This window comes from Piliocolobus tephrosceles, chromosome 11 (genome assembly GCF_002776525.5).
Source record: "Piliocolobus tephrosceles isolate RC106 chromosome 11, ASM277652v3, whole genome shotgun sequence".
In the NCBI taxonomy this organism is placed as follows: domain Eukaryota; kingdom Metazoa; phylum Chordata; class Mammalia; order Primates; family Cercopithecidae; genus Piliocolobus; species Piliocolobus tephrosceles.
Window position 1 is genome coordinate 109190735 of NC_045444.1, and position 11597 is coordinate 109202331.

Consider the following 11597-nt stretch of genomic DNA (forward strand, 5'->3'; position numbering starts at 1 on the left):
AGGAAGGAAGGAAGGAAGGAAGGAAGGAAGGAAGGAAGGAAGGAAGGGGAGAGAGAAGGAAAGAAAAAGAAAGAAGGAAAGAAAGAAAGAAAGAAAGAAGAAGTAGAGAGAAAGAAAAGAAGGAAGGAAGGAGAGAGAAGGAAGGAAAGAAAGAAAGAAGAAATAAAGAGAGAAAGAAAAAGAAAAGAAAGAAAGAAAAAGAAAGAAAGAAAAGAAAGAAAGAAAGAAAGGAAGAAAGAAAGAAAGAAGGAAAGAAAGAAAGAAGGAAAGAAAGAAAGAAAGAAAGAAAGAGGAGGGAGGGGAGGGAAGACAGGGAAGGGAAGGAAGGGAGGAAAGGGAAGGAAGGGAAGGAAGGGAAGGGGAAAGGGAAAGGAAATTAAGGCCAGATAGAAAGTCACTTGCTCAGGGCACTTTCTGGTGAGCTGGGCCTAGACCTAGCCCAGCCTGGTGATTTTTGTGCAACCAGTTCCACGTCATCACTACATTAGCCTCTGCTAGTCCATATTTCCAACCACAATTGACAGCGAGATGGTTGTTTCCAGTTCTTTGTGTTGAGTTAAACATGACTTATGTCTACTATGTATAAATGTGACATCCAAGCTATCAAAGAAAACCAATGAGCTTTTCAAGGCTACATCTGGTTAAATTCTTAACAATTTGAGAATATTAATGTTGCAGTAATGATGTGTGTGTGTGTGTGTGTGTGTGTGTGTGTGTCTTCTTCTCTGTGCCCCCTCAGCTCCCATATTGATGTCATTTATCACATTCTTCCTTCTCTGTGACTTAACATTTGTTCATATTTTGCTTAGCTAACCACCTACTCTTATTGACATGAATCAGAGCCTCGTATGCGACATGGGGTGACTCAGGATAAGACAAAGGTCGCTCTACTGTGGGTCCTGTTCATTATCTAGAGCCCACCTGATCTCATGCCTAAGCTAATGAAGTCAGAGGCAGCAGTTTGCTGCCTCATTGAACTTCCTGTACATTTTCTGTTTTTGTTTGTTTGTTTGTTTTTTGAGACGGAGTCTTGCTCTGTCCCCCAGGCTGAAGTGCAATGGCACAATCTGGTCTCACTGCAACCTCTGCCTCCCGGCTTCTAGAGGTTCTCCTGCCTCAGTCTCCCAAATAGCTGGGATTACAAGTGCCCGCCACCACGTCCGGCTAATTTTTGTATTTTTAGTAGAGACGGGGTTTCGCCATGTTGGTCAGGCTAGTGTCGAACTCCTGACCTCAGGTGATCTACCCGCCCCAGCCTCTCAAGTGTTGGGATTATAGGCGTGAGTCACTGCGCCCGGCCATCCTGTACATTTTCAACCCTTGGCATCAATAGCAGCATCCTACCAGCAGGTGGCGCAGTGAATGCAAGAGCCAAAGCCTTGGGAATTTGTATTTTCTAAAAATCAGAGACAAGTGAGATGTTACATAAACACCTTTTAAAATATGTACAGAGGTTGCCAGATTTGTTTTTAATTAGTGTATTTGGACAAACTCAAATGCATTCCCATTTGTAGAAAGTTTATATAATACAGTTAGAGTGAAATTTCCCCATCCCTACTTCCTTACCAAAAAGGAACTTTCATGTTTCTCTTTCCAGATTTTTCCATGCACTAAAAACGTATAATACTTTCTAGGAATATAAACATTTTTTTCAAAAATGGATCATACTGTATTATTTTACAAATTATTTTTCCACTTAATACATCTTAGACATCTGTGTGTGTTTACGTGTGTATGCGTACACATATTTATATTATTTCATTGTTTAAAAATTTCTGCCTAGGATTCTATTGAATGACTATTACATGGTTTATTTAACAGTTTTTCTATTGAGATGTTAGTTGTTTTTCAGTTATCCACTATTAGAAACAATGGAATCCACATCATTTATGTGTATTTCTCTAATATAGATACTTAGCTTCAAGATATGTATTTTTTAGTTGTTTAGAAAGACACTCAAAAGAGGCAGACTAGGCCGGGCCAGTGGCTTACGCTTGTAATTCCAGCTTGAGGTCAGGAGTTCAAGACCAGCCTGGCCAACATGGTAAAACCTCGTCTCTACTGAAAATACAAAAAAAAAAAAAAATTAGCTGGGCATGGTGGTGGGAGCCTGTAATCCTAGCTACTTGGTGGGAGGTTAAGGCAAGAGAATGGCTTGAACTCGGGAGGCGGAGATTGCAGTGAGTCGAGACTATGCCACTACACTCCAGCCTGGGTGACAGAGTAAGATTCTGTCTCAAAAAAAAAAAAAAAAGAAAAAAGAAGAAGAAAAGAGTCAGACTAGAGGACTGCCACGTGACATGAGGATTCACAGTCAGTAATAATCAGAGCACTGTGGCCTGGCTGTCAACTGTCCCAGAGGGAGGAAGCTGGTGACGTGGACACACAGCTGTGTCCACTCACCTCCCAGCTGCAGTCAGCACAGTAGCTCATTTGACTCAAAGTCAAAACCACCAGGGTCCCGACTACCCAGTGTCTGCTGAGGAGGAAAGTTCTTTATTTGTTATCAGATGGAGTGGTGTGACCACTGCAGGCAGCCAGTGAAATGAAACAAGGATTGGAGTGAGCAGGCTGGAGGGATTCTGATTGGCAGTTGTGTTCACAGCTGTGCATTAGGGGAGGCGGTCTGTGGTGGAGTGGTTTTAGTTCCTCACGTATGATGTATTCCCTGTTTTTGCAGTTGGCCGCCCGATCCCTGTTCGTCAGATTCTGCACCCGACCGAGGAGCAGATTGAGGAGTTACATCAGACCTATATGGAGGAACTGACGAAATTATTTGAGGAGCACAAAGGAAAGTATGGCATTCCAGAGCATGAGACTCTCGTTTTAAAATGACTTGACTATAAATAAATAAATAAATAAATAAAAATAAATGACTTGACTGTAATAAGGCACAAAGGACAAGAGACCATCCCATTGTGAGAATAAATATTTTAAAGAAGTGTATTATTTTTCTTTTGCCTGTGATATCAAATTTGCAACAGAAAAGTATTATTTGTGGTGATGAATGTTGGTGTATCTGTGGTAAATAAAAACACGGTAGATGACTGTAGGGTAAGGTTGGAGATGACTATAAGACATCTAATAATTTTGCTTGCTTATGAAGGTGAAATCATTTTACAGGTGATGAACAGGTTTAGAATTATTCATGTGTTCTGAAAAACGAAAGAAAGCTTCAAAAATAATTACACCCAGCCCAGCACAGTGGCTCACGCCTGTAATCCCAGCATTTTGGGAGGCTGAGGCAGGTAGATCACTTGAGGTAAGGAGTTTGAGACCAACCTGGCCAACATGGTAAAACCCCGTCTCTACTAAAAATACAAAAATTAGCCGGGCATTGTGGTGGGCACCTGTAATTCCAGCTAATAGGGAGGCTGAGGCAGGAGAATCGCTTGAATCTGGGAGGTGGAGGTTGCAGTGAGCCGAGATCGTGCCACTGCACTCCAGCCTGGGAGACAGAGTGAGACTCTGTCTCAAAAAAAAAAAAAAAAAAAAAAAAATAATAATAATAATAATAATTAGACCCTTTTACTAAACATCGCAATAACTTAAGGTGGTGTTTTCACAAAGTGTGACAACTGTCATTCAGCACAGCCAGCCCATTTGGGAGACAGTATGTACAATAGTTTGCCATATACAGCTAGAGGAAATATTTTTTTCTGCTTGAATGGGACATTTTTTAGTGAATAAAGATACTTTTAATGCCTAGACAGCTTGAGCCTTTGGTCATGTCAACAACGTATTTTTATACAATAGTGCAGGATTTTTATGCCATTTTCAAAATGGGATGAATCTGTCTTATGAAAACTCATGTGGGCAGGAGCATGGCTCCTCATTTCTATTCATGCTTAGAATCATGCTCCTTTGCTGTAGAGAAGGAAATCTATTTGGAAAATATGCTTTTGCACATGATTCAGGACTAGAAATTCTGGAAATTCCAATAAGTTTTCATGCTAATAGAAATGGTTTTAATTATTCCTCAATGGCCTTTTCATTATAAAATAATCTCTAAAAGAAAGTGCTGGCCAGGCGCAGTGGCTCACGCCTGTAATCCCAGCACTTTGGGAGGCCCAGGAGGGTGGATCACCTGAGGTCAGGAGTTCGAAACCAGTCTGACCAACATGATGAAACCCCGTCTCTACTTAAAATACAAAAATTAACCGGGTGTGGTGGCAGGTGCCTGTAGTCCCAGCTACTCAGGGGGCTGAGACAGGAGAATTGCTTAAACCTGGAAGGCGGAGGTTGCGGTGAGCGGAGGTTGCGGTGAGTGGAGATTGCAACACTGCACTCCAGCCTGGGCGACAGGGCGAGAATCCATCGAGAAGGGAAGGGGAGGGGAGGGGAGGGGAGGGGAGGGAAGGGAAGGGGAGAAGGGGGAAAGAGGGAAAGAGGGAAAGAGGGAAAGAGGGAAAGAAGGAAAGAAGGAAAGAAGGAAAGAAAGAAAGTGCCCTCCCTGGTGAGATATGTCCAGTTCGCAGTTCACCAGGCTTAGGACTCTTCTCTAACCCAGCATGAGCAGGGACCTTGTCCTTCCTGCTAACTGACATCCCTCAGGGCCCAGGTCAGCTTATGGTGCTTAGTAGGCACAAAATAAGTACTTGTTTGATGAATGTATTTATAGCTGAACATGCAAACAAACTTTGCCATTAGGCAGAGAATTTTTAAAACTGTACCATAGGATGAGACCTGTTTTAAGATAAGACTCACTTGCAGAAGGAGAATATTTTCTGTGTCTGATTGTTCTGAACCGGTCATCAACAATACCATAAGCTGATTCACAGGGAGCAAGTCAGAAAGAAGTTTCCGATAATTACTCAGTAAGTGTTAAGTAACTAGTCAGTCAACAAGAAGAATGTCTAGTTTCCAACCCATGTCCACTGCTAGATGTTTGTTTCTGTGCTTCCTCTTCTCTAGGTGTTCGAAGACAACTTCAGGGAGCTGCCTCCCAGCTTATTGGTAATATGTCTTCAGCCTTCCAGTTTTTAAATATTCAGTTCTGGGCTAGAGCCTGGATTGGGGTTTAGTCACAGCAAAACACAATCATGCTGGGTAATGCCTTAGGAAGGAGAGCATGTCACCCACAAAAAAAACCCTGAAACTTCTCAATTGTTCTACATGAAGTTTTTTGAGTCAGAATCCCTTTGACTTCACCCTAGTTGAGCAATCTAGGGGTCCACTGACCTGTGGGCTTGAAATTAGTTCAGTTTTGGTCAAAGCAGGACCTTTAACCAATTTTGTTTAAACTCATGAGTTGTATCCCCTGGGAGAAGTTTATTAAAAGTCCATGTCGCATCATCTTTGGCGATTTCACGGAGGTATGAGTTTTAATCTCATACCTAGTAGTGAGGAGGCCAAGTTGACCACCCAACATCTGCTGCGTTATCTAGCAGGCAGTTAAAGTCCATGCTGGTAAATCAGAGGCATTAAAAAGTGAAAAAAGTTTGCTCGCATGAAATTATCTAGAATTTTGCCATTAAAAAGTCTAGACATAAGCAACTTTAATTGTGGCACACAAAATGTATTTTTCAGTACACACGGCAGGGGCTGTGTAGGATGGGCTTATCTCTTCACATATTACAATCTCTAGAGGTCTTAATTCGGCCATGCCGGAAGTCTTTTTATGTATTCAAAGCATACCTGTAAGTTTCATATAGTCCTGTAGATTGCTAATGAATTTTTTTCATATGAATTTTTGCTATCAGACAGATGTTGGCCATATTCACTAGTATGGCTTGATGGAGATATCTCCCGTTGTAAAGGTCCCCATCAACTAGGTAGTGGTATATAAATTTTAAACAGCGGCTGGGTGCGGTGGCTCATGCCTATAATCCTGGCACTTTGGGAGGCCGAGGTGGGTGGATCACCTGAGGTCAGGAGTTCGAGACCAGTCTGGCCAACATGGTGCAACCCTGTCTCTACTAAAAATACAAAGATTAGCCAGACGTGGTGGTGCGGGCCTGTAATCCCAGCTATTTGGGAGGCTAAGGCTGGAGAATCGCTTGAACCCGGGAGGCAGAGGTTGCAGTGAAGCAAGATTGTTCCATTGCACTCCACCCTGGGCGACAAGAGCAAAACTTCATCTCAAAAAAAAAAAATTCTTTTTTTTAAACAGCAAAGCAAAACAGTGATAACAGAAATAACCCTAGGACACTGTAAGAGAAGCATTTCCTTGGGAAAATGCGCATGTATGCTGTTTGATTTGGACATTTTTCCCTGTGTTTCCATTGCACCCTGGGTGCAGCCTGAGTCATTGCTTTTGTCTTGCAGCTAGAAGCATATGAAATTGTTGATGACCAGCTAAGTCTGTTATGCTCCTGATGAAGGTTGCAGCTTCAGTGCTTATGAAGGCCAGCCAAGTTTGACCTTTTCAAAGGGGAACAGTAAGGGATGCTAGATGTTTTGCTGCAAATCCCTTGCAACTACTATGAAAACATCAAAATGTGTATACTTTAGGGATGATGGGTGAAACTTTATCATATGCATAGGATTAAAAGTGAAATCCCTGCTTTCGGCAGAATGTATGTTTCTATCATGGGAAACATGGAGGTGGAATCTGGTTATAATGTCCACACATCTGTAACTTTACATCTCTTTCAAACTACCTCACTGATGCAGGCTACTAAAGTTTGTGATAAATATGAAAACAGTTTTGGAGTGCATTACCTCATATTCTTTTCCTCTGGCAAGAGATACCATTGACAAAATTTGTTGATTGATTGCTTTTTCCAGTAGCCCAAGATGGCTAGTTCTCATATTTGTGTTTTTTAACCTAAGTGGCCAAATGTCTATTTGTAGGACTGGAGGAGTTACTTCAAGTAGAATGTGTATATCTTTGTAAGGGAGAAAAACAGGGCAACTTCTAAAATAACCACCTAGTTGCTCTAGTTTCTCTAGGATAGCAAACAGAGAAGCAGTTATTTGTATTTAAAACAAAGGGATTTCTCTAATACCTTATATTTTTATTGTTATAGTCAATCCTTCCCAAACACCTCCAGCTTAGTGCCTTACTATCTTATATCAAAAGGAGAAAGTTGATCTCAGTCCACATTAACGTATAGGATGATGAGTTCTTCAGTAGCAGAATCCATGTCTTGTTTGCATTTTAATCCTGACCCAGACAGAGGAGGTCTCTAGTAGTCTCTTGGGGAATGTTTGTAGCACTAACCTGGAAATCTGGTGGACTGTGTCAAAGAAGCCAAGTTTTAGCACTAGAAGGGATTTCATCACCTGTCTAATTATTCCTTCTGCTGATGAAGAAGTTGAACCCCAGTGAAGTTTCATGCAGATTAAATGTGACTCCATGTTCCTATTACTCTGCCCTAGATTGAGCAGGAGGTACTGCTAGTCCATGATTGCTGATTAATAAACCTAAAAATCCTCCTGTAAAACAGAAGTGTCAAAAAAAAAGTAGAGTGTGATTAAAAATCCACTTGAAGCAAGGGGATTAAACAACGCAGAAGCAAGCTGTCTTATTGGCATTGAGAACATTTTTCTTTCTGGGGGCCAGTACACCACATTGTTGATTTTTCCCTTTTGTAAGAGCTATTTTGGTGCTGTGTCTTGGGCAAAGTCCAAGTTTTCAACAACAAGTTTAGCCTCTAGAGCCTTATGTGCATAAGGCAGTGAATAAGGCAAGGTGTCATATGCCCGTGACAACTGATGGACCCAGAAAAAAATCTTCCCCATCAGTCGTGTTGTGATCATTAGTGCAGGCCAGAGCCTGCAAATCCTATTTCTCAGACAGAGGTGGAGGCTGGGCTTCTGTCACCTCATTGATGGTGCTAAGCCCAGAATCAATTCTGGCTCCAGCCTCATTCAGCTGAGTTATCTCAGCTGCTTTTTTTTTTTTAATTTAATTTTATTTTTAATAGCTCTTAGATTCTGGTTAAGAATCATTTTAGGCTCTCTTGAGAACAGACATGAACCTGATGTTCCTGGCATTCCCCATGGCTGCTTAATTCTCTCCTACTCCATTTCCAGACCAGCTTGGAGCCTTAGATCTGTCTGGTTGGATTCCAGACCCTGCAGTGTGGGTATGCAGTGATGTGGGGACAATCAGAGAACGAGAACCTGGTTGCCCCACTCTTTTCTACTCTCCAGTCTTCTCTTTTAGATAGTCCTTCAGCCTCTGGTCTTCTGCTAACTGACTAGGTGACCTGGGCTCTGTTCTTTCCTAGGTAAATAGAGTTAGGAGTGAATGATCCTCCAGGTCATTTCTGCCTGTATCTTATGGTCTCTGCGTGACCTTTTATCTGTCAAGGCAATAACATCTAATTGGAGGTGTAGGTTTATCTGATAACTCTGCCTTTTCCTCTGCCTTTCTTACTCATTTCTGTTCCTCCAAGAAATGCAGTGGGCTGAAATGATCCTCACTTTCTTGGTGTATGTATGTGTGTATCAATATGTGCATATACACACATGCACACACATGCACACATTATATATATATATATGTATATGTATATATATATGTGTGTGTGTGTATATATATATATATATGTATATATATATAGGTTTAAAACTGTGCTTGAAGCAACCCTGATGGCGAGTGGTGGGGCTTAGACACAGTAATGCTGGGTCCTCTGGCCAGACCCCGTGCTCTGGATGTAGGACCCGAGAGCCTTGAGGGTATGTGATGCTTGCTGTGAGATTCTGGGTAACTAACTGCATACCTTTTACCTATCAAATTTATATATATATATAAATTTATATATATATAAATACAACTTATATAAAGAAATAAATATATATATAAAACAAATTGCTACTGGAATTTCTTCAGGATCACAATAATATTTAGTCATGTGTTTCTGAGAAATAATTTAATTCCCTAAATAAAAATAGGTGGAATTTATCTAGGAAGCTTCTTCCTTTCTATCATTCAAAACCATGGAATAACACAGTTTACTAGTTAAAATCTTTATAGGAGACTGTGAAACTTGTATATTTTCTAAAAGAGATTCTTTGTGGTGTGTTTTTTTAAAGCTTTCCATTTGCAAAAGTTTTGACCAATACATGTGTTTTCATGCCTGAGTGATAATGTATGAGTGTGGCTTTTAACCTGGATAGAATGTTTGTCATCTCCCACACTTTGTCAAGGCTGAATTAATTTAGACTTAAGGATGAATATCGGCGAGGAAACTGGTGTGAAATTGTGAACATTGCAAATTGTCAGAGTGAGGAGTCAGTACTTTAAATTCTCCTGATGGAATATAAAATACAGCAGAAAGTAGGGGCGGGGTTAACTGACAACCGCAGGTGGACAGGAATGAAAGAACTGGGGATGGCAGGAGGAAACGAGTAGGCCAACTGCCATGGTCTCATGTGGCTGGAGAAACAGAGAGGCTCCTCAGATTCAGAAATATTCAAAAACAAGTAGAAAGGATTGCAGATTACAAATCAAGTCAATCACTCCTAGTGGGCATGGGGTTTCTTTTGGGGTGATGAAAAATGTTCTAAAATTAATCATGGTCATGGTTGCAAAATGCTGCGAATATACTACCCCTGCTGAATTCTCCTTTTTAAGCGGGTAAATTTGATGGTATGTGAATTATATCCCAATAAAGCTGTGGTATAAAATCCAGTCGGTCAGACACTAGCCAAAACAACGGAAGAAGGTACAAGTGAAATTCCTTTCTGCGTGAAGAATGAGGTTGTCTCCCTTTGGATGTCAGGGCTTTGTAGGATGAAGCTTCTACCTTGATTTTTGAGGCCTGTTTGTGTTCCTGGTGTTCATCATCGAAATCAGTGTTTTCAATACTCTTTTTAAAGTATTTTAGCCAGGCACGGTGGCTCACTCCTGTAATCCCAGCACCTTGGGAGGCCAAGAAGGTGGATCACCTGAGGTCAGCGGTTCGAAACCAACCTGACCAACAAGGTAAAACCCCGTCTCTACTAAAAATACAAAAATTAGCCAGGCGTGGTGGTGCGTACCTGTCATCCCAGCTACTTGGGAGACTAAGACAGGAGAATTGTTGGAACCCAGGAGGCAAAGGTTGCAGTGAGCTGAGATTGTGCCACTGTACTCCAGCCTGGGCAAAGGAGCGTGACTCCATCTCAAAAAAAAAAAAAAAGGATTTTATTGGATAAAGACCATGCTGTTGTATTATGGTGTAAACTACTGCTTGACTTTAATTTTTCCCAGTATTTTATTTATACTGTAGCATAAAACTAAGTATGTATTATGTTAACACATAAAATAATAGTCAACATTTGCCAATGAATTATCTACAAGATGCCAGATACAGAGTTAAATATTTTATGTATTTTGTGACATTTAGCTCTTAAAATAGCCCTATGAGGTTGGTACTGTTTTTATCCTATAGACTGGGGCTCTCCAAGGGGTTAAAAACTGTGCTTGAAGCAACCCTGATGGAGAGCGGTGGGGCTTAGACACAGTAATGCTGGGTCCTCTGGCCAGACCCCGTGCTCTGGATGTATGACCTGAGAGCCTTGAGGGTATGTGATGCTTGCTGTGAGATTCTGGGTAAGTAACTGCATACCTTTTACCTATCAAAGAAGAGGATGAGGCCGGGCATGGTGGCTCACGCTCATGATCCCAGCACTTTGGGAGGCCGAGGCAAGTGGATCATGAGGTCGAGAGATTGAGACCATCCTGGCCAATATGATGAAACCCCCTCTCTACTAAAAATACAAAAAAAAAAAAAAAAAAGAAAAGAAAAAAAAATTAGTGGGGCGTGGTGGCGCATGCCTGTAGTCCCAGCTTCTTGGGAGGCTGAAGCAGAATTGCTTGAACCCAGGAGGTGGAAGTTGCAGTGAGCTAAGATCCCACCGCTGCACTCCAGACTGGGTGACAGACCGAGACTCTGTCTCAAAAAATAAAAAATAAAAAAAATAACATTGGGGAGAGGATGAGACAGGAAGGCTAAGGTTCTTTTTGGGTCTATCTAAGCTGAGATTCTATTCTAAAGCCATTTCTGAACAGCCCCGTTTTCCAAAATCCAATGGACACAGCAGCCATCCTCAGCACTGAAGACACCACCTGGGGACTCCTTATGCAATGGCAAAATGGTATGTCCATCATTAAAGGGACAAAGACAAAAAGTTTCACAAGTTAAGCATTTAGAAGGAACACCTGGCTGGGTGCAGTGGCTCACGCCTGTAATCCCAACACTGAGAGGCCGAGGCAGACCAGCCTGGCCAATATGGTGAAACCCCGTCTGTACTAAAAATACAAAAATTAGCCAGGCATGGTAGCAGGCATCTGTAATCCCAGCTACTCGGGAGGCTGAGGCAGGAGATCGTTTGAACCTGGGAGGTGGAGCTTGCAGTGAGCTGAGATCACACCATTGCACTCCAGCCTGGGTGACAGAGGGATACCCCGTCTCAACAAAATAAAAATTGAAATAAAAAAATAATTAAAAGCACACCTGTTTGGTCAAAAGTCTTGATTTTTAGTAGCTATTACTATGGTGCATAGAGCATTTGCTGGGGAAAGATTGTTTTTCAAAACTGTATCTTTAAATTCATTTTCTTACATGTGCATACTAAGGGTGTGTTTTTCTAAGTACCTTGACACATGTTTCTTGTAAGATGATCGCTACATGTTCCAAATTTAAGAAGAATCTTCGCTGCCT

At 41.5% G+C, this 11597-nt stretch overlaps 1 protein-coding gene across 1 annotated transcript in view; it reads left to right on the forward strand.

Annotated features, from left to right (window-relative positions):
- Window positions 1-2877, forward strand: part of MOGAT1 (monoacylglycerol O-acyltransferase 1) — a 42405-nt gene extending 39528 nt beyond the window's left edge. Inside the window, exon 6 of the mRNA XM_023222224.2 lies at window positions 2681-2877. Coding sequence (XP_023077992.1) covers window positions 2681-2835 — 155 coding nt within the window. The 3' untranslated portion in view covers window positions 2836-2877. The remainder of the gene's footprint in view (window positions 1-2680) is intronic.
- Window positions 2878-11597: the final 8720 nt, after the last annotated feature.